Source organism: Fulmarus glacialis, unplaced genomic scaffold, assembly GCF_000690835.1.
Source record: "Fulmarus glacialis isolate BGI_N327 unplaced genomic scaffold, ASM69083v1 scaffold3449, whole genome shotgun sequence".
Classification (NCBI taxonomy): Eukaryota; Metazoa; Chordata; class Aves; order Procellariiformes; family Procellariidae; genus Fulmarus; species Fulmarus glacialis.
Window position 1 is genome coordinate 3074 of NW_009235013.1, and position 26018 is coordinate 29091.

Below are 26018 nucleotides of genomic sequence, written 5' to 3' on the forward strand. Positions count from 1 at the left end.
TGTGTTGACCAGCTGTTCAGCATTCTTCCCCACTCAGTGGGGAAGCCCACGCTGCAGCTGCAGAGGTGACCTAAGAGCGCTCACTTGCAAGCTAAACTTTGAAACACCTTCAACAGTGCTTACTCAGATCCCAGAAACGTTCCCAGGTGGGCAGCATTGGGCTGAGTGTTATTCTATTTTTCTACAGTTTTAAGGGGGATTTCAAAAACACTGCGATCGGATGTGTGGCTGAGCTGGCATAACCTAGGAGTGCCTTGGGATGCAATTCAACTTCTTCCATCATGGAAGGGTTAACCCAGCCCAGCAAAACCATCCTCACTGTTGACTAGGGGTACCCATGCTGGAGATGCAGTGCACTTGCTATTCTGGTCTGATAGATGCTCCTTCAACTGTTGTGCCCTGTTCTTCTTTCCTTTACGGGCTTTACTCTTTGCTTTGCTGTGATGCAGAGGGATGGTGGACAGTTGGGTAAAACTCGGGTGTTGTTTTTGCTTCACCAGATCAGCCGTCAAAAGGGCCATGTTCACATCTATCGTCTCTTAGCTCTGCGGCTGGAGGTCCCCACACTGACTCCAACGGCACAGCTTCACAGTCAGCGAGGGTGTTAAGGAGGCAGTCCAAGCCTGTGGTATCCTTTATTTAACATCTCATCAAGGGTTTGATGGCTGTGGGGGTAGAGGGGTATGAGTGGTACCTCTGGGTCGAGGACGCCAGAGGGGCTTGTTCTCCCCTGATCTCCATCACGGCTTTGCTGCCCTGGCTGGAGAGAGTCTCATGGCTTCTCCAAACCGCGGCACTCCTCTCTGTGACATGAGAAGAGCGATTCTTATCTGCCCTCCATTGCACTGTGAAACTAAATTAATGCTTGGGAGGGACCTTGTGGTCCTCTGGCAGGAGTGCTTACACAAAAGCAAGACATTATTGCTGTTATAAAGAGCAATATTGAAAAAACAGCTGTCACAACAAAGAAGAACAATAGCTTGTCCTAGTGGCTTCTGCTTTTTTAGACTATTTACTGATGTTTTTCCATGTTTCTTTCCTTAGGAGATGACCGAGAATGGCAGTCATCAGCTGGTGGTAAAGGCCAGGTTCAACTTTAAGCAGACCAATGAGGATGAACTCTCCGTTAACAAAGGAGACATTATTTATGTCACCCGGGTTGAAGAAGGGGGCTGGTGGGAAGGGACCTTGAATGGAAAAACAGGCTGGTTCCCAAGCAACTACGTCAGAGAAATCAAATCCACTGGTAAGCAAATTGCTTTCAAGGGCTGATTGAATGACAACGGTATAATGCAGCGTAGATCCTTGTGCCTTTGGGAAATTGCTGCTATTTATTAAGGACCGTTTGTGTCCTTAAAGCAGCAGGGCTAATGGAAGGATGAACGAGGCCAGAAGGATAAAGCTTAGTCTTTCGCATGAGTTGTCTGAGAGCTGCTTTGCCCTCTTCCCCAGCGCATCGTGCTTTTCTATTGCTCCCCCAAGCCCCAGCAGCGCAGGAGCGGGGATGTCGCCAGAGGATGAGGCCAGAGATGGCTGCATGGGTCCCCTTTGTCCTGGGGAGCTGCCAGGTCATTCCGGTGTCTGAGCACAGAATTAGCTTTTTGTTAGAGAGACCTCGGTCAGACGATGTATTTGCGTTTCCTCCTGCCATTTCTGGCAGTGGTGGAATGGATGCTCACGGTCGCAGTGAGGAAACCAACAAAAACTATATGGCCACAGGGAACGGTCCCCTGGTTTTGTCCATAGTGATGACTGATTTCACATAGTACATTTTCCCCCAGATGCATCTTCTGCTGCGATATTGAGAAAGGAAGAGGGAGGGGACGATCCATCTGATGACATCTGCCTTTATTGAGCTTTGTCTTGAGTGTCCCTAACATTTTCTGTAATGTGATTTTAACCAGATGTGGGGTGGTGATGACATGAAGCATGCCCCTGGCTAACTGCCCTGTAGCGTTACGTATCCATTCAAGCAGCTCACCCCGTTGTGCTTCTGAGGCCATTGTGTGACAATAAACTTGTTTTTTTACAAAATCCAACTTTAATTCCTTAATGTGCCTTGAGGGCTTACCCTAGACAGAGACCTGTTGTGTGCTTGGTGCTGGTTTTATGGCTTAGGATCAGCCCTGGCCTTAAACGCCGTGAGACATCAAGGGTGGTCTGCAAAGTGGCTGCAAAGTGTACAACCCCTGTTAGACAGCTTTGCTCCGACACTTGCAAGCAAAAAAAAGCAAAGGAGGGAAGAATAAAATTAATGAGTGAGTGTTCAGAATTAGGCCAGTTTTTATTTAATTCTAAATGAAAAAATCATTGTTAGGATATCTCATCTCCCACTGTTTCCCTCTGGGAAATGATGTCTGAGCTGGAGCAGGACGTTGCAGCAGAGATTGAAGGGTTGTCTGGCAGAACCCTAGAATCACTAATTAAGTCAGTGAGTGGAGAAGAGAAATATTTTTTAAAAAAGGAGAGCAAACTTCAGTCCCATGGGGAAAATCAGATGGGAGCTGCATGAAATAATGGCACCTCTTTGAAGCAAAGGACAAGTCTCCCATTGATCCTGATGCAGGAGCCCATCCAATTTTTTTATCTGCAGAGCTTTTCCCTCCAGATCCTCTCTCCGGCACCCATTTCACATGTGAGGAGGGTTTGCTCTCCTGGTCTCTGCTTGCTCAGGACACGTGGCTGTATTGCAAATGGTGGGTGCAGGGACCATCAGCTAACCCTCCCCTGCCCCAGGACCGCTGCCTGGGGGCTGCACCCCGGGGGAGCCCTTGCTGCAAGCCAGCGGGAGCTGCTTTCCTCACCTCCAAAGTGTGAGATTTGTCACTCTAAATGGAGTTAGTTGTTTTTCAGCAGTGTCTGTACTTCCACTGTGTCCTAAGCGTGCCCTTTGGGTGGAAATAACTAGCTGCATGGAGCAAAGCTCCTCCAAGCCTTTAAATGAGGCACAGAGCTCCCGGCTGGAAGTGACAGGAAAGTCTACAAGGGCAATAATTAGACAATACATCAAGCTGCAGTTTCCAGGGGCTAAATTTATCAATTTCAAGCTTCTCCCCTGCTATCGGTGTGAAAGTAATTGCCTTCTGTGAGTGATTGCAGGGAGAAAGGAGAGACTGGCTGCTCCGCACGGCACAGAGGCATTTCGGTACGAGGTGCAGTGTGGCCAGGGTGGGCGGTGCAGCCTTGCGCTGCCGACCTGTCCCAGTCCGGAGGGGTAATGGTGCCGCTGCGGTGCCGGGAGAGCTGGCAAAGCTGTGCTGCTGGCAGGGAATGGGCTTCTCTAGGGAAGGAAAAATGGAGCAGAGAGTTGCACACGTGTGTGTGTGTGCACGTACGTACCACGCTGGAGGCATCCACAGGGATTTAGCAAATGCAGAAGATGAGAATTGACTTCCAGGTTTGTGTGAGCTTTTTATTCAAATCTACCTTCGTTCAGAGAAGGATTTTGCGTCACAAATGATTGCAGCGGTCGCGGTTCATCGTATTGATTGGTTTTGGCTTCAAGTGCCTTGTGAATCACCTCAAACAAATCGCTGTATCCAGCATTTCTGATAGACACCCAGTTTTAAAACCCAAATTTTGTGGGCCGGGTGAAGCCACACTGTAGCTCCAAACAGTGCCAGACACTGGGCTGCTGCCAGGGATTTCAGAGCAAACCTGTAAGTTAGTTGGCAGAGGCTGCGCGGTGCTTCTGGTGTGACTCGCTCGGCTGCCTTCGGTGTCGTGCACGCCTTTGGTTTGCTCCTGGTTTTTCTGAAGCAGGCAAACAAACCCTGCAATTGAAGTTTTGTGTTCACAGCGGTGAAGTTATGTTTGCTGGACATGATGCGGCAGTGACTTTTCCTGCTGGAATAATGAGAGCTGTGCACTGTAATTTATTGATGGTTTTTTTTGTACAGATAAACCACTCTCTCCCAAAGCATTAAAAGGACTTGAAAGCACTCAGCTGACAAAGAATTATTACCCTGTGGTAAGTTTTAAAGTGCTGATCATACATTTTAATAAGTAGCATATTATTAATCTTCTGAACTGGCTCCTTCCCTTAGAAATCATTGAAGCAATTTGTAACAATTGGGGATGTATTTAAATGCTGCTGTTGCCATTTCCTTGATTGAGGGCTGTCGAGACAATAAGCCACAAATGGAAGTTGCTGTAAGATGTCAAAAGGAGAGACTCAAAGTAGGCGACGGACATAACATAGCAGAGGTGGCAGCTTTGAGATCAGTGTTGGGGAATAAGGCGCGATGTCTCTGGTCCAGTCCTTGCCATTGACTGCCGGCTATCTCCCATTGATAAAGATGGGGAGATAATGTCACGGTGTGAAGCAAGCCAAATTAGGGCTCTGATCAATGATCCCTTTCTTGGGTTTGGCTGGAGATGTTACACCCTGAGCTGCCTGCCCTGTGCCTCTGCCACCAGCTGCAGCCCTCGGAGAAGGGGTGGCTGCCGCAGCTCACAGCCTGGCTTGTTAACTGGGCTTGGCTTTGGAGCAGGTCAGCGATCTGGGCTAGAACTGTGGCTGCAGAAGGGGTGGAGAAACATCACTACCCCTACCGTCTTGCTACTGGAGCGATGATGTCTGGCAAAGGGCGGCAGGTACCTTCCTGCTGTGTCCAGGCTAGAGTGAGCCCTGCGGTGTAAGGGAGTTAAAATGTCTGCATGTGAACGTCCCTGGCTCTCGGTGCAGGAGGTGAAACATGCTCGTCAGCATGTCTAAATATATTTCAAGCAAAGCGAAGCAGAAACAGTATGTCCAGAGAATTGGGAACTACCTTCACTGTCTCCAAAGCTCATCCACGCTGAGAAACTTGAGTGCTATCTGGGAGTGTGCAGGCAGTGGGTTTGCCTACCCTGCTGCCGGAGACGAATTGGCTGCTGAGGTGGATTAGCGGGAACCAAACCCAGCTCAGCACGTCCTTGAAGTGGCAAGTGAGCTGTGCCCTGGCTTGAGCTGCTGCAGGAGCCGTCCTTGGTCCAGCCACTGTTGCATTTAAATTGTTGCCTGCCTTCGTGCAAACAGTGCTCCCAGGATGCATGCACAAATCATTTGTTTGCATACCTTGGCAGCCAGTTATGCATGCAGGGTTAGGCATGAGCTTCTCAGAGGTCAAATACTAAACTCAGGTCTGAACTGATGTTGTCTTCATGCTTTGCCAGAGAAGAAGGAGCAGCCCTTAACACCTGCTTTCCAAGCCTCCCCCAGTTTGCAAAGTAAAATCCCGAAATTGGACCCCCAGGGCTTTCCTGAGCATTCTGGGTTCTGCATTAACAAATGTAATTGATGGACTTAAAATACACTTCTGTGCTTTTCCACACTTGGAAGTTGATGTCATGTTCCTTTGACTAGTCGCTACTACTAAGATCTACTCAGTGCTCTGTCTCTCACCCTAGGTGTTGCAAAATATTCTGGAAACAGAACGAGATTATGCGAAGGAACTACAGTCACTTCTGGGAACTTACTTAAGACCCCTCCAGTCTTATGATAAGTAAGATATAAGGGCATCTGAGGTGGAGAGAACCCTGTAAAATCGACCATAGTTCATTACTTTCCTGCTTTTGAATGTTTAGGGACTGTTACTGCTCTTCTTGTAAAGCCTCACAGCTTCTCTGTGAACCAGAAAAAAACCCATGTTGTACAGGTTTCTGCTCTGTCCTATTCCTCAGTGGTCGTGCAGGCACTCGGCTGTGTTAGCAACGGGCATTTCCATCTGGTAGAGGGCTGGCTGTTACAACCCATCTGCAAGCTCGTGTGTGGCTCTCGGCATGCACGCATGTTTCCCGGCTGTACGCCTTGCATGGCTTCTCCCCTTGTAATTTGCCTTGTTGTGACTTCTCAGCCCCAAGCGGCGTCTCCTAGTCATCTCTTCATTTCGCGAGCAACGACATGTATTCTCTGTGGTTAGATTGCCTCTCGCTAAACCCAAACTGCTGCTTGAGCCAGTAGAGACTCTCTTGTCTCCCCGTCTGCGGCTTTAAGTACCTCCATGCTCGGGAAGAGCATGCTGCCATCCCTTATGGCCTGAGCAACACCGGGCAGACTGGGGGACTTTATCAGGGCTTACCTGTGGAAATAAGCCGATGTGTTTTCCATCTGTGCTGGCGAGTGTGGTGCCAGAGGCAGCACATGCCGTCCTGTCCTTACCAGTGACAGGCAGCATGATGGTGCCTCTCAGCAGATTCCTATTGATAGTTTCACCCTGCATAAAAGACCCAGTGCAGTTAACTTCACCTCCTGCTTATTGCTTCAGCTTTACAGTCATCTCTTCTGAACGGTGGCGGCTCGGCGACCCCGTCCATGCAGCTGCGTTTGGGGCCAGGGTCTCTCAGCTGAGCACGCTGCAGGAGGACCGGGCAGCCCTGGGGCATCACGGGCAGAGGGCAGATGTTTAAACGTCGTCCGGTCTGGAGAGATGGAAGACTGGTGTCTTAAGGCCTTTGTATTTAAATCTCTCCTTCCTTCCCCACATCTTCACGTGGAATATATTCAGCTGTGAAAATTTCTCATGCTCTCAGCCTTGGCATTAAGCAAATGGCTTAAATGAGGGTGGTACAAGGGTGACTCTGAGGATCACTCTGAGGATGACAGAAGCAGACACGTTAGTTTTCGCTAGGAAAAATCCAGCCTTGCTCAAGGAACAAAGCAACCCCTGCCCGAGGGGCTGCTCTGTAGGACCCTCCTCCCGTAGGGGAGCCCACAGCATGAATCCCTGAAGACAAAGCTGTCTCTGTGTCTGTGCCTACACCTTCCTCCCCACCCCTGGCTGAAATCCCATCTGTCTGTGTCTGTTAGACAGCTAAACATAAGAGAAGATTAGTGTGATTAAGTGATTAAAATCCAATTAAGATAATCCTTGACAGCAGACATCTTCTCTGGGAGGCTGTGGTATGTAGCTCACAGATCATGGATTTTGTGTTTTCCCATGTCTGATGGTGTACCTGGGGAAAGAGAAATTCTTGGGTCTTTTTGGAAGGACTACTTACAGATACCATGGGGGTACTCCTGAGAGCAACATCTCTTTGATGCTAATCGGCAGTTTGACTCTTCTAGGCTCAGCGCCGTGGACATCGCGTCGTTGCTGGGAAACGTGGAAGAAATCTCTGCGTTTCAGCAAACTCTGAACCAAGCCTTGGAAGAAGTTGCGAAGTAAGCTCATGCCATAGCGCTGAGGGTGTTAAGCTATTAAACTGCAGCTAAAAATAATAGAAAGGCACGTTCATTAATGTTCCTCCTGGCTGCTGTCTTAGGCTTGTTAAATATAGAAGAAAATAACAGGATTGAAGAAAGGCAGCAGGTAGTGCTTTGGCAGGAGGGAAGGTAGAAGAAACTCTGACATTTCTACTGTTAAGGCATCTGCTGAATGAGAGTGTCACTAGACCTGACATGAAAGTGTCACTAGACCAAAGATGCAAACACATGCAGGGTGGGAGATCTGGCAGGCACGAAGATGGGGATTGCCAGAGAGCAAACAGCAAATTATTAGACGTAATAATTTCCCGCGGGGAGGCTGTCACACATGTTCAGCCTTAGCCCAGCCTCTCCTTTGGAAGGGCTGGAAAGAGATGGGAAGAAGACTGAATATAGGAAATGTATTCAGCCTGTGGCTTCCCTTTGTCTCTCCATCTCCTCTCTCTCATTCATGGGCAGCCCAGACAGTGGGACCACCTCTCCGCTGCACCCAGTGCTTTCCAGCACATCCTCATCAGCCGCAGTGGGCTACAGCATCCCAGCTGCAGCTCTGCTGGTGGGACAGGACAGGCTGGGTCACACCTTGTCCTGGGCTGATAACGGGTTGTGATACTCACTGTCTGCACCACAGAAACCCAGTCTCATCTGAGGACCTCCTTCTTCCTCCTTCCCAAGTGGCAGGCGTGGGTATTTTGCTCGGTGCTGCAGTTAGGCGGTGACCTGGGAATGTCCCCATGCAGCGGGTGGTTCCTGGGCAGATACCTGAGAGTGCCGTAGCTGCAGGGTGCAGATCAAGAGGCTTAACTTTGTGGCTGGTGTGTTGGCGTCCGTAGGCTCCCCGAGAACCAGCAGCGTGTGGGAGGCTGTTTCATGAACTTGATGCCCCAGTTCAGGTCCCTGTACCTGACATACTGTGCTAACCACCCGTCTGCAGTCAACGTCCTCACGCAACACAGGTGAGTGATGGAGGAGGAGATTCAGACTGAAATCCCTCCTTTAAAAAGTTACTTTTAATATTAATACTTGGCCTGGCCTGGCTTTTGACCTGTATTTTGACAATAGGGCAAGGGAGATAACATGGGATCCTGCTGCTGGGAAAACTGCTGAGGCTTTGGGCTCTTCAACGTAGCCTCTCAGCTCCAGCATGGAGACAACTCATGCCGCTTGTCTTCAGAGCTGGTACCACAGGTCCTGTCTGCATATACAGGACTCTTACCTTGGGTAAAACAGAGGCAACCTCAGCCCTTGCAGTAGCATCTCCTGTGATTGTTCCTTGCTAAAGGACTCAGATGCTGTTTCAGACCCACTGGTGAAGTGCTCACACACCGGCAGATGGGAGCGTGTTCCCCTGTGGCACTACGGTGTGGGGCATATCGTTGCAAAAGGAGGGTGGTCATCAAGTCACCCGGAATTACCCAATTTAATAATTCAGCTGCTGTTCAACCAAATGGTTGATTTGCAGGGTCATTGGTAGATCGCAGTAATAACATCTTCCTTCAACCTGTCTCACTTGAGCAGACACTTGAATTTGTATAATGTCATGCTAACGAGCATACCAAGCCAAAAGGCTACAACTGTGTCATCCCTAACGCAGTTTAGCTGTCCTCCCTGCAGTGATGGGAGAGCCAGGACCCCGGCCATACTGTTTAAGTCTTCCCATCCTGTTATTGGAACTCACAATATATTTACTTACCTGCTGAAATCCAGCTTTAATTCAGCCTAATGAAAAGCCTGGCTCCTGGAAATGACTCATTCATGTGGTTCCTCAGTCTGACCCCTTTTCTTCAATCAATCAAAGAATCAGCTTTGGCAAATGTGCTGACATGCACAAGCCATGTTTTCCAGAGCGATGTACGAGCTCACAACGGCGTCACGGCTCCCAGCAGGGTCCTGGCGCGTTGCTGCGGCGTCCTCCCGCACAGCACCAGCCGCTGCAGCCCCCGCTGCCTGCCAGAAGCCTGGCCCTGTGCCACCTCGCTGTGCCGGGGGACCAGCTGCTGGCACCGATGTACCCCAGAGGCTGTGCACACCAACACCCGCCATCACGCAGCATCCTTCCCTGCGTCCCCGGGCTCTTGCTTGGCTGGAAGCTCGCAGCTCCCTGCCTGCCCTGTGGGGTTTGTGGCAGGGGGTGCTTGGAGGGGAGGCTGGGCTGCCTTTAAAGAGGTGCAGCTCCGAGCAGAGCCCCGGCCATCAGGAGAGCGTGGGAGGCAGCAAAACACAGCCCTCAGCGGTGGCGAGCCCTCCTTCTTGTTGTTGTCTCTATTTATAGTGATGAGCTGGAGAAGTTCATGGAGAGCCAGGGTGCGGCCAACCCAGGCATTCTCATCTTAACCACGAGCCTCAGCAAACCTTTCCTGAGGCTGGATAAATATGTGACACTGCTGCAGGAGCTGGAGCGGCACATGGAGGTAGGTGGGACGTGGAACTGCTGGGCAGGCTGTGCCCCTTGGTGCTGCAAGAACTGGCTCCTGAGCAGCAAGAGGTATGTCTGCCTGTTGGTATTTGAGCACCGCATTGCTAAAAGTACTTACCCCCCCTCCAAGGAGGTGTTCCACCTCCGTGGGACATTACCTTTCAGATTGGAAGTGGGAAAGTGGTGGAGTCTGGGGGAGGTTGTGGGAAGGCATTGCCTGCTCTTCGCCCCAGCCCTTCCTCAAAGATGGGCCATTTCCAGCACAAGTAAAAGCAGAGTTCAGGGTCAGGCCACAGCTGGTATTTATTTGCACAGCAGGTAATAAATCAGTGTTTTTATTATCATTTTATGAGATTCCTATCCCTGGCTGCTTGCTCCTGCAGCTCGCAGGCACATCCCCACCCCTCGCCCGAGGCTCGTGCTCCTGGGTGGAGGCAGAGCCGCGCAGGCAGACATCGACCTGGCAGCCGGCGCAGACACGGGGGCGGGGAGCAGGGAGAGCAGCGAGGGGGGACAGAGACTTCCTCAGCGGTGGCAGATCTGCTTTAGGACAGTTCTCCCCCTGGGAACTGTAAAGATCTCTGCTGTTGGAGCTCTGCTACTCGCCTGCTGGTGCACTCCAGCCGCGGGGATGCAAACCTCAGGGGTGGTGCAAGGAGGTGAAGAAAACAGGTAACAGTCTATTTTTAACTGGGTTTGCTTTTTCCCTCTTCCAGTATTAATTACCAGTTAATTACTCAGCATGCTTAGCCATGATCATTCAAATCCACATCCCAGCCAGAGGATTAAAACCTCTGTACTTGAGCCAGGTGTTTTTCTGCATAGGAGAGGGCATAAGAGCCTGCACTGTAGGCACAGTACAGACCTGACCTGTCCTGCTCTCACCTGGCTTAGCTGAGCTTGGCTGCAGCCACCATGCCCGCACAGAGACAGCGTGGTCTTTGCAGGATGCTGTGCGGGGTCGGCAGTGGATTTGGGGACACACACGTTGGCTATTTCTCTTAGTTTCTAAGCCGAGTGTAGGGGTTTTGTTGCACGAATCAGTAGGGTTGAGGTTTAAGCTGCGATGCCGTGGGAAGAGTATGGGTGTATGCAATATAGACATATGCAGTGTGGATGTATACCATAGCATTCCCTGCACTGCTGCGCAGCTGGAGACGGGGCAGGTATGTTCGGGGCAGCCCTTGTCCCGGATTCAGAGGTGAGCGATCCCAGGCAGCCTCTGACAGCCAGAGGGGCAGCTCCATCACAACCTAGACACCTTAGGATTTGTTTGGCATGAGGTCTGGATGGTGAAGAGCTTATGATGTAGGGCCCTGGATGCCCAGGAGAAGGCATTGGGAGAGTACCAGAAAGCAGCTGCAGTCAGAGAAAAGGGGCAGCATCCCGTTTTCCCCTCCCTGGCCCAAGAGCTCTCTGCTCAGACGTGCCTTCCCTTGCACCCGGAGGTGAAGCTCCCATTGATGCTCATGGAAACTGCACCCTTGATGGGGCAATGGCTGGAATACCTTGCGTGCCAGTGGAAGCTTCCTTCCCGAAGGTGAAATCAGAAATCCACCCTGCACCTCTGCCTGTTCCGATTGATTTTCTTTGCAAGCAGAGTTTGTTTGAAGTAACATCTGCTCTTGCTTTGGCCACTTTACGCTCATTAAATTAGTATCAATGAATTGCATAGCTGCTTTAAACCATGCCACATTGAACAGGGTGGTGAGGAAGATACTTGGGGGATTTTGGCCCTCTCCTGCAGCCCATGCTGCTTGAGCCCTGCATCCCCCAGCACCCTGCGGGCTCTGCAGCCCTGGGTGCACCGGGGCAGTGGGTGCTGTGCAGGGCGGCTGCTGGTGGCTGAGGGATTTTTCTCTCCCTTCACTAGGAGGCGCATGCAGATCACGAAGAGGTTTTGAAAGCCGTCACATCCTTCAAGTCCCTTGTGGTAGGTGGCAATTCTTAAAATAGAGCACTCCATTTCAGAGCTGCATTTCACAAAGAATGAGTCAAGCCTGACATTTGTCTCCTCATTAGGAAAAAAGGTCTTTTGGAATGGAAAAGATGGGTTATAAAGAATCTTAATTTCAAGTTTCAAGCCTAGTGCTGCCCCTCTGGCTGCGTGTTTCAGCAGTTACACGCTGGCTCTGAGGTCCCAGCAGCAGAAACGGAGGTTCTCCGACTTTCTCCTCCGCTGCAGAAAGCCAGATGTGGGTAGTGGTGGCAGCGGGGTCCCTTTCATTTCCTTTTGCCTCCGTACCCTAATCATTTGCCACCTGAAACTAGATCACCCCTTGCTTGTTCAGATGAGCTGTGAAAGGTTAACACGGGTGTCTGACTCAACCCCTCTGAGCCTGTTGAGCAACTCTTGGTTTTGTTGAGGTTTGCTCCCCGGGCATCAGGAGGCTTTGACCATATTGCAGGTAATTTGTGGCACCGGGTGCCATGGCCATTGGCAGGGAACAGAGCAAGCGGCAGTGAAGGGATGAGTCAGAGATAACAAACCTATTTCTGTGAGCTGCGTTACCTACACCCCTCAAAGTCCTACTGCAATGAGATGAAAAAAAGGGGGAAAAGCCATCCACATGTGCAAAGGTTTTACCCAGCAAAGCTTTTTTCGGTTATTAAAAAAAAAGCTATAGTCTCTCTCGCTTTGTAGCCACTGAATACCTTTCACTATAACCACTCCAGATGTGGTCCAACTTCCTTCCTTAGCACAGCAGATGCAAGTTTTCGGTGCTTAGCAGTGCAGATAAAAGATGGGGAGGAGAAAGTTCATAGAAAACAGGAAAGGGCGATCATGTTACATTTACTTAGAAAATCAGCTCCCTTTCCATTTATTCTGGTAGATAATAGGGGAATAATTCAGTTAAATTACAAGGTGTCATGAATCTTTAGGAATGCTCGTAAGTGATGGACAGTTTTACTTGAAATGTGTACTTGGGCGCTGAGCAATTTAATGTAATTACATTATGACTACAAAGGTTCAGTGCGGCTTCGATGTTAGATGGGCAGAGATGCCCCTTGCGACGGACGCGTGGTCCCATGGTGGGACCAGGGATGCTCCCAAGCGATGGCAGGGCAGGGACCGTGGAGCTGCATCGCATCTGCACAGAGTGCAATGGATTGCTGTGGATTTTATATGGATTTGCATCCTGGGAACATTGGATTCAGACACCCAGGGAGCCATCAAAGCACATGATAGTTGTAAAACCAAAGGAAGCCCTCACAGTCTGGTTCTAAATTGTGTGTTTTCAGACTAGACCCAATGCAGCCTCTCTCTTTGAAGATCTGGATAGTCAAAGAGTTTCTGTGAAACTGAGCTGGGAAGGAGGAAAATCTCTGTCAGAAACAGCGGTTTGGAAAAAAACAAGCAGCTGTTGAAAACTGAGCCGGGGTTTGGCTTTGCAGCAATTTTCCCCGTTGGCAGAGCGGTCAGTTAAAGCAAGCTTTGCTTGGATTCGCAGGGCTGTCGTTGCTCAGTCAGCATTGTCCTCTGCTTGCTGAAAGCAGCTGAAGGACTGGCTGCTCCGTGGAGCTCTACCAGTCCCCAGCTGCTGAGCGTCGGTGCAGTCTTTTCAGTTACGGCACCTTCAAAAGCTTCTTTTTGTGCTACTCTACTGCACTGCTGAAATATTGCACCAAGTCCTGCTTTTGGGTTTGCAAATTTTGGTTAGAAAATATCTAGCCATATGATTCGTGGGGGCTTTGCATTGCTGCAAGTATAACTCTCTTTGCTGTTTGGGCAAAATGGGCAAAATCATTCTAAGCAGCAGCAAAATTAGAGACATTTAACTTTGCGGCTGTCTTGGTTTGGAAAATGTGACCCTGTACTCTCAGAGGTAGGACTGGTTTGGAAAGAAAAGCTTGCTCAGTGCAGTTAGCAATTTCTTTGACATTTTAACGTATTCATTATTTCATAAATCGCTAGGGTGTGATTTTTTTAACGAACTTTGTGTAATAGAGCCAAAGCAGGCTTTCCTGATCCCTTGACATGACCAGCGCTGAGCCCACATGGCTGTGGGAGCGTTGCTGGTGAAACCGTCTTCGTTGGGCTGGTTTGGGTTTGTGCCTGCCCTTTGGCTAACGAAGCACCCTGCTGTGATTCCCAGTCACAATGCCAAGAGCTGAGGAAGAGGAAACAACTTGAACTGCAGATCCTTTCTGAATCCATCCAGCGCTGGGAAGGAGAGGACATAAAAACGATGGGAAACATCATCTACATGTCCCAGGTTATGGTACAGTGTGGGGGCAGTGAGGTGAGTGCAGTGCTCCTTCTCCTGGCTAAAGACATAGTGTCCAAATACCCCCTTGCTCATGGGATCGTCGATGCAAGGCAGCAGCTACTCTCACCCCAGGCCAGCAAAGTGCTGACAAATAATGCTGATAAATAATTTTACCTGGACAAGAGCGGCGCAATGTGCACGTATTTGGAGTCAGGCACCGCATCACGCCCCGGGGGCTTAGCTTCAGGCCTTTGGTGACACACTTTTCAAGCAAAAGAAGCATCTCAGTGTTGTATAGCACATTAATTTCCCTCCTTCCCCCCTGTGACTTACTCTGAGAAATGAGAGTGACTTGAAAGTGTGCATTAGCATAACCATTTTGCCACGTCCTGTGCACGGCGCAGCGGCTGCTGTGACGTCCCACTCCAGAGCTGACTGCGCTTTGGAAATAACTGGAGGAATTCCTGTGCTACTGGTCCTAAAGCATCCCACCAGTGCTTGCCACAGACCTTCACCAGTGGTGTTAAAGCCATGCATACTGCATGTTTGGTGTGGGAAAGTGCCTGTTATCACTGAATTGCTTGCTTGCTGTAGCAACTTTTCCCTGGGAAGGGAAGACCTGTAAAACAAAGCCCTGTACAGTCTAGTCCCAGAGTCTTGTTTGGGATGTGAGATGCCTGGGGACATAAAGTCTTGGTCTTCTGAGGCACTCCGAAATGATTGGAAGAGAATTAGCAGGATGCAGACAAAAACGTGTGCAGGAAAAACTAGTACAGAAAAACTAGTAAAGAAAAAAAAGCCAAAATAATTGGTTTGGGGGTGATCTCTCGCAGGCTGCGATTCCAGCTGCAACAGGTTCAGTTTGCAGGAGGAAAGTGCTTGTGATGCATTGATAACGGGACTAACCTAAATTCTTATCCCCGCAGGAGAAAGAAGAGCGATATTTCTTGTTGTTTTCAAGCGTTTTGCTGATGCTGTCTGCAAGCCCACGGATGAGTGGGTTCATCTATCAGGTAGGCATGCTTAATTTGAAGTTGCAAGGCGTTAGGTGTGAAAAAGGAAATCAGATAGCTCTTATCAAATTCAAATCCTCTGCTTCCTTAAACCTCTCTGTTGTGATGCAAATGCCCCAGGCTGGGAACCAGGGCTTGGTTTTACCATGCCTGCCAGGACACTTAGTGCCTTTGTCCTGCCAACTGGTTAAACAGCATTTGGTAAGTGTGACTGCTGTGAAAAAACAAAACTTCTTGCAGCATGTTGTCCTGCTGTTCTCAAGAATTCTGTGTGTGTGTAAGGTGTCCTGACCTAGCTGTAGGGGTTTGCCTCACGTGACCAGTCAGCCAGCTCTCAGGGTTGGTCCATCTCTGGAAAATACTTCACTACTATAAAGCCCACTGTAAAGAGCCCAAAATTTCCACTCCGTGAGGCACCCCAAAACACTGCATTTTTTGTGTTTTACCATTTGAATGGCTGCAATCAGGCTGTTGGGAGCTTGGCTTTTCTCCAGTTGCCTGAAACCATCAATACCCTCCAGGAAAAGGATGCTCTGTTGATGTGTCATTTGTCCTACACAAGGGTGATGAGGGAGATGGGAAGGATTTGGGAAGGATTTGGCTGGGTTTTTAGATTTTACCCACCAGCGGGAGTAAGGTGAGCAGGCAGTTCAGCATGCAAAACAGAGGGACAGGGAAGGCTTTCAGAAAAACCAGGGGAAGTTCATCATCCTGACTTGGTTGTAAAAAGGGTTTGCACCTAGTGAAGGGAAAGGGCGGCAGATGAGCTGGGGATGACTCAGTTGTCATGGGAGCCTCTTCTCGGGGGTTTGACCTAGTTGTGCAGGGAAATCTAGATCCATACATTAAAGGAGACTCTTCCTGCAAAATTTCCTTCACAAATTAGTTTTTTAATGGCGTTTCCCAAAGAGAAAGGAATCAGCAGAAACCAGCAGAACAGCGCCCGCTGGGAAGCAGATGCAGACACTGACTCCTCCTCAATTCTCCTAGGGAAAGCTGCCTTTGACGGGAATGACGCTGACAAAGCTGGAAGATGCCGAAGGGAACGAGCACATGTTTGAAATCGCAGGTCAGTGTGGCCCCTGCCTGGGGAATTCCTCCCAGTCCAACCAGCAGCTGCCACTGGAGGTACTGGTCCTCCTCCTTCCCCCACCCACTGCGCCACGCTCTTCTTTTTGCTCTTTCACCATGCGTTGTCTGAGTTCCTGGGCATCTCCGTCCTGCTTGAGGCAACCTCCTCCCAGTGCCCTTGAGCTCTGTCTCTGGTGCTGGGCTGCTTTTGGAGACCGTAGTGTTTTGTATGGGACAAATCTCCTGCCAGGGCTGGTTGTGGCCCCAGTAGCACTGCTCTGTGCCGTGCATGCCCTGTCTGCATCCGGGGTCCATCCCGTGCAGCTGTGAGCACCTCGTTTATTGACAGATTTAACGGCTCTGGTCATCAGGTAGCTTTCCTAATGTTCCTCCCAATTTTTCCCTTCAATTTATCTCATTACTTGTAGCTATACATGGTTGTCATGCTCAGTGACTTGGCTGCAGTGCAGCTATTTGTGCTGGTGGTATTTGGTGTCTGGGTCCTGTTAATCATGGAAATGTTGCATTTGCTTACTTTTAACGTTAAATAATTCCTCACACATTCATCTCGCCAGTTCCCTTAGCTTTTCTGTGCCGCTCCCATGCTGGCTGACACTGGGTGCCCGGGGCACCACGGGCAGTCACATCTTTGCACTGGCCTTTTGCAGCCAGTGGACTTTGCAAGCTGAGGAGCCGTTTGCTGCTGTGCCGAGTTAAGCTCACCCTATGTTTCCTCCTGAGTCTCTACCGCTTGCTAAAGACAGTTCTTTAATCCTCTGCCGCAGGGAACATGATGGAGCGGATCACTGTGTCCTGCAGCACCAGCCAGGACTTGCACGAATGGCTTGACCACTTGCAAAGGCTGACCAAAGGGACGTGCAACACCGTATCCAAAACGCAGTCCTGGAGCGCTCATTCGGTAAGCGTCTCGCCTTGCCAGCCTCTCTGCTGCCTAGGGTTCCTCAGCGCTGCCTGATCTCTCTGTTTCGGCATTGCACCTTGATACTGAGGTAACGTGTACGGCTGTAGGACACATCCTGCAGTTTTGCTTGTAATCATGTCATGCTTGTACCATTTTACATGTATCCTGCCCTATTTTTGTTGCAACCTAGATGTTGCAAAGGAGTTCACAGTGAAATCTTATCCATCCCCCTCTGCTTCTCTACATTGTTTGGTGGCTAACAGTCTTCATCTGCTTCTCATCTATTTTCTCAGACATTTAGTTCAGCCGGACAGATCCGTGGGCCTCTGGAACCCCCCAAAATCCTCAAGCCCTGGAGCCTGAGCTGCCTCCGTCCTGCTCCTCCACTCAGACCGTCGGCAGCGCTGAGTTACAAAGAGGTAACCATCCCGCGTGCCTGCAGAGGACCGTGGTTTCATGGCAATCCCTAGTGCTTGTGTCCGGGGTTTTTATCCCATAGCGCGGGCACAGAAGCTTAGGTTAATGGGGATGTTGAGAGAAATGGCTCTGCCCCAGTCCTGCGATGGATGCTTGTCGCTGCGGCTGGCTTTGTGCTACAAGTGAAGCGTGAGCATGCGTGTTTGCAGGCTCAGCCCTGTTCCCGATGTTTGCTGTCGGCTGCTGTAGCCAGCGCCCTCGGCTGCTGGATGTCACGATCACGCAGTGGGGTGTCCCGCAGCCTTGTGTGTCCCACTGGTGCTGTGGAGCTGCCTCCCCTCCTCCTCCTCCTCCTCCTCCTGCCTTGGTCTGAGCTGTGGGTGGGGCCGGGCCGTGCTGCTCCGAGAGGGCCTGTAGCCGCGGCTCAGCGTTGCCCAGACGGGCGCTGCAGGACCGAGCAGCGATGCTGCACCAAGAGGAAGAGGAAAAAGGCCTGTTGATATTTCTCATGTCTTCCACCCTGTGTTTTGGTGGCTTGAGCAGGGCTCCCTGCAGCAGCCGTGGGGCTGCTTCACCGCCCACCCACACCCGTACCCTGCTGGGAGGCAGCAGCCCGAGGGATCGCTTCCCCTCCCGAAACGGGCGCTGCAGGACCGAGCAGCGATGCTGCACCAAGAGGAAGAGGAAAAAGGCCTGTTGATATTTCTCATGTCTTCCACCCTGTGTTTTGGTGGCTTGAGCAGGGCTCCCTGCAGCAGCCGTGGGGCTGCTTCACCGCCCACCCACACCCGTACCCTGCTGGGAGGCAGCAGCCCGAGGGATCGCTTCCCCTCCCGAAACCCCAAGCCTGGGAGGTAGGAGGTGGCGTGGGGAAACCCAAAATACAACCCAGCTCCAATTCTCACCCCCCGCTGTAACTGCAGTGCTCTCCTTCCCTACCTCACGTTAAACTTTTGGGATTACTCACCAGTAACTTGGGTAACGTTCCTCTTACTGAATGAGCACTCCGGTTCTGAGTCAGCCGCCTTTCTTGGTACAGCAGCCCTGGGAGCGTCACTGCCCGGCTCCCAGTGGGGACAGGGACGAGGAGGGGGCTCGCACCCCCCGGCCCCCCAGCACTCGGGGATGGAGAGCCCGGCAGTTGGGGGGGGCTGTGGGTCTGCTACTCCAGGTAGAGATTTTAGGTAGCCTCATGGCATTTTGTTACATTTATTTCTTAAAATTTGTAAAACAACACATTTCAGTTCGGGAATTTAATTGTTCAAAAACCAGCCAAGCAGACTGGAAATGACCCTTAATCTTTGCATGGTCCAAATCCCTAACGTAGATTAAACCATTTCTTGCTTGCATGGTGAATTAAAATATAGGAAGAGGCTTGAATTAGAAGAGAGATTTTTCTGTGTGAAAGTGCAAGGCTGATACTTGTTTATAAGGTAGGCCAAAACCACAGATTGAGTGATATCATTAATACCACGGTCCTTTTTCAGTTTCTCAGTTGTCCCCTGCCGCACATAGCGGGAGTTAAACTCCCTGTGTAAAAACCAGGCCGGAGGTTTTTGCCAGAGAGGCCGCGCAGGCGGGCAGCCCCGAGGGGCGGGATGCTGCCACAGGCGGGATGGTAGCGTGCAAAGTGTCAAAGGACCAAAAATGTGGTTTGCTCAGGAATGGGCTGTGCTGGCCACGTTGGTGGAAACCCAAAGTCCAATGGGTCCACCAGAGCTGGAGCAGAGCTGGGCAGGCACAGTCTGGTACCCAGTGAGTCCAGCGTGAGCCTGGGGGCAGCTCCCCGCTCAGGGGAGGGACTCGTGGACACCAGCCTGCCATGGCAAATGTGAAATAAGTTCAGTTTTTGGCCCAAGCAGATCTGCATCTGCCTCGTCCCTCCCTCTGGGGTGCTCAATCACTAAGCAGAATTCCTATTTCACTGTTTGTTTTGTTTTTTTTTTTTTTTAATTTAAAGTAGGGCACAAAATAAACTATGCTAACAGCTCGGTGCAAGTCACCTTCCTATAACGAAGATATAATGAAGGAATACAAATTTCAAAGGTTATTTGCAGGGAAGGGAGTGGGGGAGTTTGATTAAAAGATTAGAGATTTTCAGACATCCAGTGTTACTTCAATTGGCTTCTAGTAGTGTAGGACGGGATGGCACAGTCGTGTGCATTTCCTCGTACCTAGCTGTGCTCAGGAAACCCCAGAACCTGCTTGCGTACCGCACAGTACTCGTGTTATTTCCATTGAAATTGGGTCATTTTTCCTGTTCTGTTTCCCGTAATCATTTGAAATGACAGAGCAGGTGCTGTGGGTAAAGCGGTGTGTCCGGATTCAGGTTAGCAAAGGGAGAAAAGTTTACAGATTATTTCTTCTAGGTTTTTTTTTTTTTTTTTAAATGGCCTGCTTTGCATTAGGTGAAGGATTTATAATGTCGGCATTCAGGACTTTGCTGGCCAGACCTGCAGGAGAGCCACGTGGCTCCCTGTGCTGAGCATCCCAGGGACGGGACCCTCCACGGGGTGTGCTCCCCATCCTGCTGCGCTGATGCCTGATGCTGTCAGGTCTCCAGTGAGGATGGCAGGTCCCCTCTGGGAGGAGACACAGTCCTGGGGACTTGTCACCAGGGTGGGCAGAGCATCCATCATCCCGGCTGGGTCAGGTTGAAGACCACAGGACCACATGGGGCCAGACCCTGAGCTGCTCCCCGGGGCTCGGACAGAGCCGGGCGCGCGGGGCGGCTGCAGCATTGGCTAGCACCAAGGGGTGCTGCATTTTTAAGCGCCGTTCTCTTAGACAACCAACGTGTACAGAAACCTACTACTAACTGAGGAGGCATGTTCTCTATTTTGATGTGTTTAGAGTGTATTACTGTCCACTTACCATGCATTTCACATGTAATTTTTTCAGTTTTGCATGACACCGTGCTCCTTTGCATGTTGATAGTGCTCTAAAACCAATACGGAAGGTGTGCCACATTAATCACAAAACTAACATTTAAATCTGTTTTAGAATTGTGGATTTAATGGACTTGGTCAATAAAATCATCAGTCTCTCACACTCATCTTCTCTTTCTTTGCATATTCATTGTAGAGGATGTCTTATATCTTAAAGGTAAGGGTAGATACATCTCTTTGGCTTGTCGTGGCAAAGAATGCTTGTTCCTGTTCATGCTTCTCGTGCTTGCATGACCCTAATTTTGCCTGGCTGTATCAGTAAGTTATCGTGAGAGTCAGTGGTGACTGGCAAATATATTTTGAGATAACTCTCAAGAAGGATTTGGTATTATGGTACTTAAACTTCCTGGCATGCCTCTTCTCCTGCTTAAAATCCGTATTGCATGTAACCTACTAATACACTAATTCTCTCCAAATCAGCAAGACTTGTAACTCTGTGAAGGAGATAAAAGCTTGTGTTTCTTACTTGTGGAGTCATAGCAAACACTAACTTTATGTGTATTTGTTCGTTCTCTGTGTATGGGGGGGGGGCGGGGGGGGGATTTATACTCTCAAACAAATCGTTTGGAAACAATGTCATTTGCCAACTGTTTTATATTACAAATCAGATCCAGTCAAGGAAATAAACAACATTATAGGGTTTTCTAACAAAGACCACAGAGTTGGTAAGCAGGTTAAAAGTGCTGTGATTGTGTTTGAATTCTTTGGCTAAAGGATCTTAGGTGAGGGTTGAATTTGCTAGAGGAGCTTGCCCAGACCTGCAGGTGCAATTCCCACTGCTGTTCCAGGGAGCAGTGGGCCACAACTAGTGCATGGGAAAGGCAAAAAGCATCATTTTCCCCAACTTTGTAATTGTCTGCTTTGTAGTCCTCTAATGTGTTCTGCATAACATGGATAGCTGCATTCAGCTGCGCTGCTCCGCTGTTTGAGCTGCCTTTGATTCTGGTTAAACACAAGAGTCTGTTTCTCTATAGGATTCCAGCAAAAGTCCAAAAACAATGAAGAAGTTTCTTCCAAAAAGGAAAACTGAGAGAAAACCATCTGATGAAGAGTTTGTAATTCGGAAAAGTAAGTGTTGTATTTTTCTCTTCTTTTTGGAGGTTTCTGTGTACTCAGTGATCTCCACGTGACTTTGAGAACAGCCTTTCTTACGGTGCAGGATGCGACAGGATGCTCATGTTGCGAGCAAGCCTGCGTGCTGCTGAGCACGGGAGGCTTCTGGAAGCGCACTGGTCCTCAGCCTCTGAGGATCCCCTCCCAGTTATGACTGCCAGACGTGCTACCACCCTCCTTGTGATTGCTAGCACAAGGTCACAGGTTGTGGGTGGTCTTGTTCTTGGTACGAAGGCAAGGAACTACTTCCAAGTAGTTAAAAGCTGCAGTAAAACTGCACATCAACAGTCATCAAAATATGTCTGAGCGTTGGGACAAACCCTTACCTTGCCATGCCAGCAGGTCCTGGAACAGCTTCCATGGGGGATCAGGCAACAAAAAAAGGCCCTATCCCTGCAGGGGTGTTCACCTGCAAAGAGGGATGTCCTGACAGCTCCCTGAAGTCCACTTGGGACACTCCTCGAGGGTTTTACACGAAAGGCCATGGTCACCTGGTGGTGAGCTGCTGCAATGTACAGCCTGAAGGTCAGTTGTCTCCCTCGAGAAGACAACACTAAGCTAAGGCTGGAAATGAAGGCTTCACGTTTCCAAGTCCTGCTCTGATGCAGCTGTACCAGAGTGCTCCTAGCAGGGCAGCTCTGCCTACCCATCTCCTGGTGCTGCCTGCACCCAAAGTCAGGCATCACCCCCTGCGTTTTGCTGAGATGAGCAGCTAGAAGTGCGTTTTCATACCGTTTAGTCATAGTGCTCAATGCCACAGGACGTTGCAAAGGCCAGAAAATGTAAAGGACCTCAAAAGCGAATTGGGCAAAGTCCCAGAGACAGTGTCAGTCAAGGAAAGAGCACGCTCTTCTGCTGAGGGAGTTGGGAACAAAGGCTGGGCGAGATGAAGCCAGAGCACTTTGCTTTTTGTGATAGCTGTTGTCTGCAATGTTTTACAGGTACTGCTGCGCTGGAAGAAGATGCTCAGATCCTGAAGGTGATCGAGGCATATTGTACTGGGGCAGGCTTCCAGCAAGCCCTCAGCTCAGGTGGGCACACAACCAGATTATTTAGTTCTTACTCTGCCTGCAACACTGATAACCCCTCTGGGAAAAAACAGATGGTTGCATCATACAGCAACGAGACTTATGCTAGGAAACTGTGTGGTGTTCAATCTTCAAGATAAGGGAGCTTCATCTACCTAGTGGTTTAGTTGCCATTGTTTTTCTTCTAAACAGAGAAAATGAAGCAAGTAGGAGGGCAGATGAGACACAGCTATTTCACCAGCACTTGTTAGGAATTAAGCAAACCTAGTCAGTGCCTGTGGCTGTCAGCACTGAAAACCTGATGGTAATCTCAGGTTGCATATAGCTTTAGAAAGGAAGCATGAATATTATCTCTCAATCAGCTGCATGTTTAAGAACAAGCTGCTTCATAAGAACCTATCTAACATCTTCAACTCTGGAAATATAACTATTTATCATTGCTGGTGAGATGTCAAATTAAATCACTGAACTATCAAATAATGGTACATTTAAAAAAGGGAGGCTGCGTTTCTTCTGAGAGCTCTTGACCCTAATCGAATGATTTCATTTAGAAGTCATGATGTAGCTTTAGATGCAATGAGAACTCTTGAAAACTTTCCACTTGCTGCTTTAGCTCCAGGGTAGCGGTACGTATAAGCCTGTATTTAACCATGGCAGACAGCCGGCGGCTGCTCGAGCCCCCGCGTCCCTGGCTTGCCCCAGGCTTGCAGAGGAGCAGGGAGAACGAGGGCTGCTGTCTCCAGAGCAGTGTGGGCATCAGAGAAAGTCTCCCTTTTTCTTCCTGATGAGTCATTCTTGTACACAGGCTCCCGTAAAGACTCCATCCCCCAAGTCCTTCTTCCTGAGGAAGAGAAAATCATCATCGAGGAAACACGAAGCAACGGCCAGACTGTCACAGAGGAAAAGTAAGCATGGCTGCTCTCCACTTGCAGATTCCCTTGTCGTTTTTTGGAAGGACATTAAAAACTAATGCCCTCTCCTTCTGCATCTCTGCAGAGGAGCGGGGCTGGTGTCACCGACTGCTGCCTTAGTCCTGGCGAGAACCACTGGGCTACTTCAGTTGCTATTTTGTCCCTTTTTAAGAACAGAGCCGCCTTCCCAGCTGCTCTGACGTGGCTGTAGCCCTCTGGGAGTCTGTGTGCCAGGTCCCGAGAGCCAGTTTATCGAGTCCCAGAGCTTATCCGGATGTAGCTAATGGGGTCAGCGAGGACAGAACCAAACAAGTGGCTTTTTTTTTTTTTTAACTACTGACATACTGGGCTGCTGCTACCCCTCGGGAGCCTGTCTGACAGCCGGGTGATGCTGTCTGTGAGTGCTCCCAGCCTGTTACGTAGCTTCAGCATCTGGGTGACTGTGTTGATCCGCTCCTTTTCTAACCCAGACAGTGCATTCCTTTCATGCTTTTTTTTTTTTTGCTGCATAACCTCAAGGAATCAAGGCCATTTTACAAAAGATGCTCAGATATTTCCAGTTTTAAAATCATTGTTATTTATTGCAGTAGTGTAAACAAGGAAGCCAAAGCCGCAGACCTTTGTTGATAACTTAAAGATAGCAGAACAAGGTATTTTGTTTGAGTTTTGAGAAAAGAGCCCTGAATTTTGGACCAGTGGCCTATAAATGGGCTGTGTTTCCATAGTCCCCTCACAGGCAGCAGCAATAGCTGCAATCTGATGCTTGCAAAGCAGAAGCTGGAAGCACCTTCACCATCAGCACCTCGCTCACAAAAGCTCCCATGCTGTTGCTGCACTCCAGCTCTTTTTATTTCAATTTTTTTTTGCATTTCTTTTTGCAGGAGCCTTGTTGACACGGTTTATGCACTGAAAGATGAAGTCAAAGAACTGAAGCAGGTAATTTGAGTGGTTTTTGTTTGTGCTGGCTGCACCGGGTCGTTGTCTTATACTGGTCAGTGCCCAGGAAAAGTCTTGCTGATGCTGGTGCCTGCAGCTCCCTGAATCAGCATTAGTTTTCTTCTGGATTAGCTCCCTGAATCAGCTCACCACACCATCCCTTGAGCACCGAAGCCAGCAGGAGGGAAGGAGTAGTTGGTCTTTGTCATAACATGAAACTTCCCCCCTTCTCTAAAAGCTCTTTCAACTTGACTGTTCATTTTATAGGAGTCTGGTGGATACCACTTTGTGTAGACTCAGAGGAAATATGTCCTCCTCCCTCCAGCCCCAAGCCTGGAGGTGGGAGAGACCATCCCAGGAGAACAGGGTCCTCCAACCCAGGTTAAAATGAGGTTTCCAGGAGGATGCTTCTGCCTGCTCAAAGTCACTGGGACTTTCGTGCAGGTCTGTGAGGGAGTAAGGGTCTGCTTGAGCAGATCGGACCACAAGTAACCCGTGTTGTTCATCCTCACAAGGCAGCAGTGACCTGTCAAATGTCCATGGGATGTCATTGCCTCTGAGCCACCAGGCAGCCAGGCACGTGGAAGTACCTCACTGCATAAAGTGCATGGGCATTAACTGCATCTTTATTCCTTTATCACCTCTGAGCCACCAGGCAGCCAGGCATGTGGAAGTACCTCACTGCATAAAGTGCGTGGGCATTAACTGCATCTTTATTCCTTTATTTTTCCCCTCGCAGGAGAACAAAAGGATGAAACAGTGTTTGGAGGAAGAGCTTAAATCCAGGAAGGACTTGGAGAAGCTGGTTAGAAGGCTGCTGAAGCAGACCGATGAGTGTGGCAGGGAGGACACAGGGCGCAAGTCGTCCCTGATCGCCTGAATTCGGGGAGAAGCTGCTGGCAGTGGTGTGTGACCTCAGGTGTTTTTTGGGAAGCGGAACTGGATCCTTTGCCTCTTCTTGCTCCTTATTTTGTTGGTTTTGGGAATTTTGTTACCAAAAAGAAAGTCATAGAGAAAAAAAAATAGTTTTTCTTCCATCCAATAAGGAAATAAACCAGAAACAATCGATCACAACTAAACCAGTAAGCAAGTGGTCCATGATTCACAATTCATCTGCAGCAACTAATACCTCATCGTACCTGCTACTGGGAGCAAATACAAACTCTGCTAATGATTGCTGCTCACAAAGGGTTTGGCAGCAGTTTCCTAGAGGAAGCTTAAGCACTTTTTAATGCTTTCATTCTTTTCAAAAGCACCGGTACCTATTTATTGAATGAAAACATTATTGAGGTGGCATTGAGCAGAAACCAAAAAGCACCATGCTCCTCTTTTCAGATAATCACAACTGGGGAAGCTTTTCCCATCCACCTTCTTTTTCCCCGTTAGTTGACTGTAGCGAACTAGAGCCCAGCAATACTGTGGTTCCCGTGTGGCCTTGATACTGATTAAAATGTGCAATTAACATGAAGACGTTTGAACTCCTTGGGGAAGTCAGATCTGGAGCACCTGTCAGAGCGCATGGGAAGGTATGTTGCACAGTACTGCCTCCTAACAGCTCGTGATTAGCACAACAGGTAACTGCTGTTCTGCCCCCCATCCCTTTTCTTATGCATGATCTGTAACTCCTACCCCCTGCTTTGTTTTCACATTGAGTGTCCAGGTATTGTATGAGTTTATAGAGTTTTGCTGTGCTTCCCCTTGCAGGACATGCTTTTCTCTGTATGAAATGTAAACACTGCTTGACAACAAAAACAACCCCCAAATGTGCTGGTTCCCTGCTCCCTTCTGCCCACGTTAGGCTCTCCGTCGCTCCTTCCCAAAGGCTGGGAATATAGCCAATGGCCAC

General features: G+C 49.5%; 1 protein-coding gene across 2 annotated transcripts; it reads left to right on the top strand.

The window, feature by feature from the left end:
- Positions 1-498: 498 nt before the first annotated feature.
- Positions 499-25173, top strand: ARHGEF6 (Rac/Cdc42 guanine nucleotide exchange factor (GEF) 6). Of its 2 annotated transcripts, none has more exons than XM_009585821.1 (19): positions 499-601; positions 1045-1246; positions 3900-3970; positions 5392-5486; positions 7049-7144; positions 8020-8142; positions 9459-9597; positions 11476-11535; positions 13700-13846; positions 14740-14826; positions 15817-15895; positions 16683-16816; positions 17113-17238; positions 20321-20341; positions 21159-21252; positions 22239-22328; positions 23131-23230; positions 24118-24172; positions 24912-25173. In XM_009585821.1, the coding sequence occupies exons 2-19, from the start codon at positions 1048-1050 to the stop codon at positions 25050-25052; spliced, it is 1857 nt and encodes a 618-aa protein (XP_009584116.1). In that variant the 5' UTR covers positions 499-601; positions 1045-1047; the 3' UTR covers positions 25053-25173. The 2 variants fall into 2 exon arrangements, with proteins under 2 accessions (XP_009584116.1, XP_009584117.1); XM_009585822.1 differs by having other exon boundaries at positions 509-628.
- Positions 25174-26018: the final 845 nt, after the last annotated feature.

What these genes read in the sequence shown, in the direction of transcription:
- ARHGEF6 (XM_009585821.1), top strand. Translation starts at nt 1,048, where the DNA reads ATGACCGAGAATGGCAGTCATCAGCTGGTGGTAAAGGCCAGGTTCAAC. An exon ending in AGAGTTTGTAATTCGGAAAA is followed by an intron (nt 21,253 to 22,238) that starts GTAAGTGTTGTA and finishes AATGTTTTACAG; the next exon opens with GTACTGCTGCGCTGGAAGAA. An exon ending in AAGTCAAAGAACTGAAGCAG is followed by an intron (nt 24,173 to 24,911) that starts GTAATTTGAGTG and finishes TTCCCCTCGCAG; the next exon opens with GAGAACAAAAGGATGAAACA.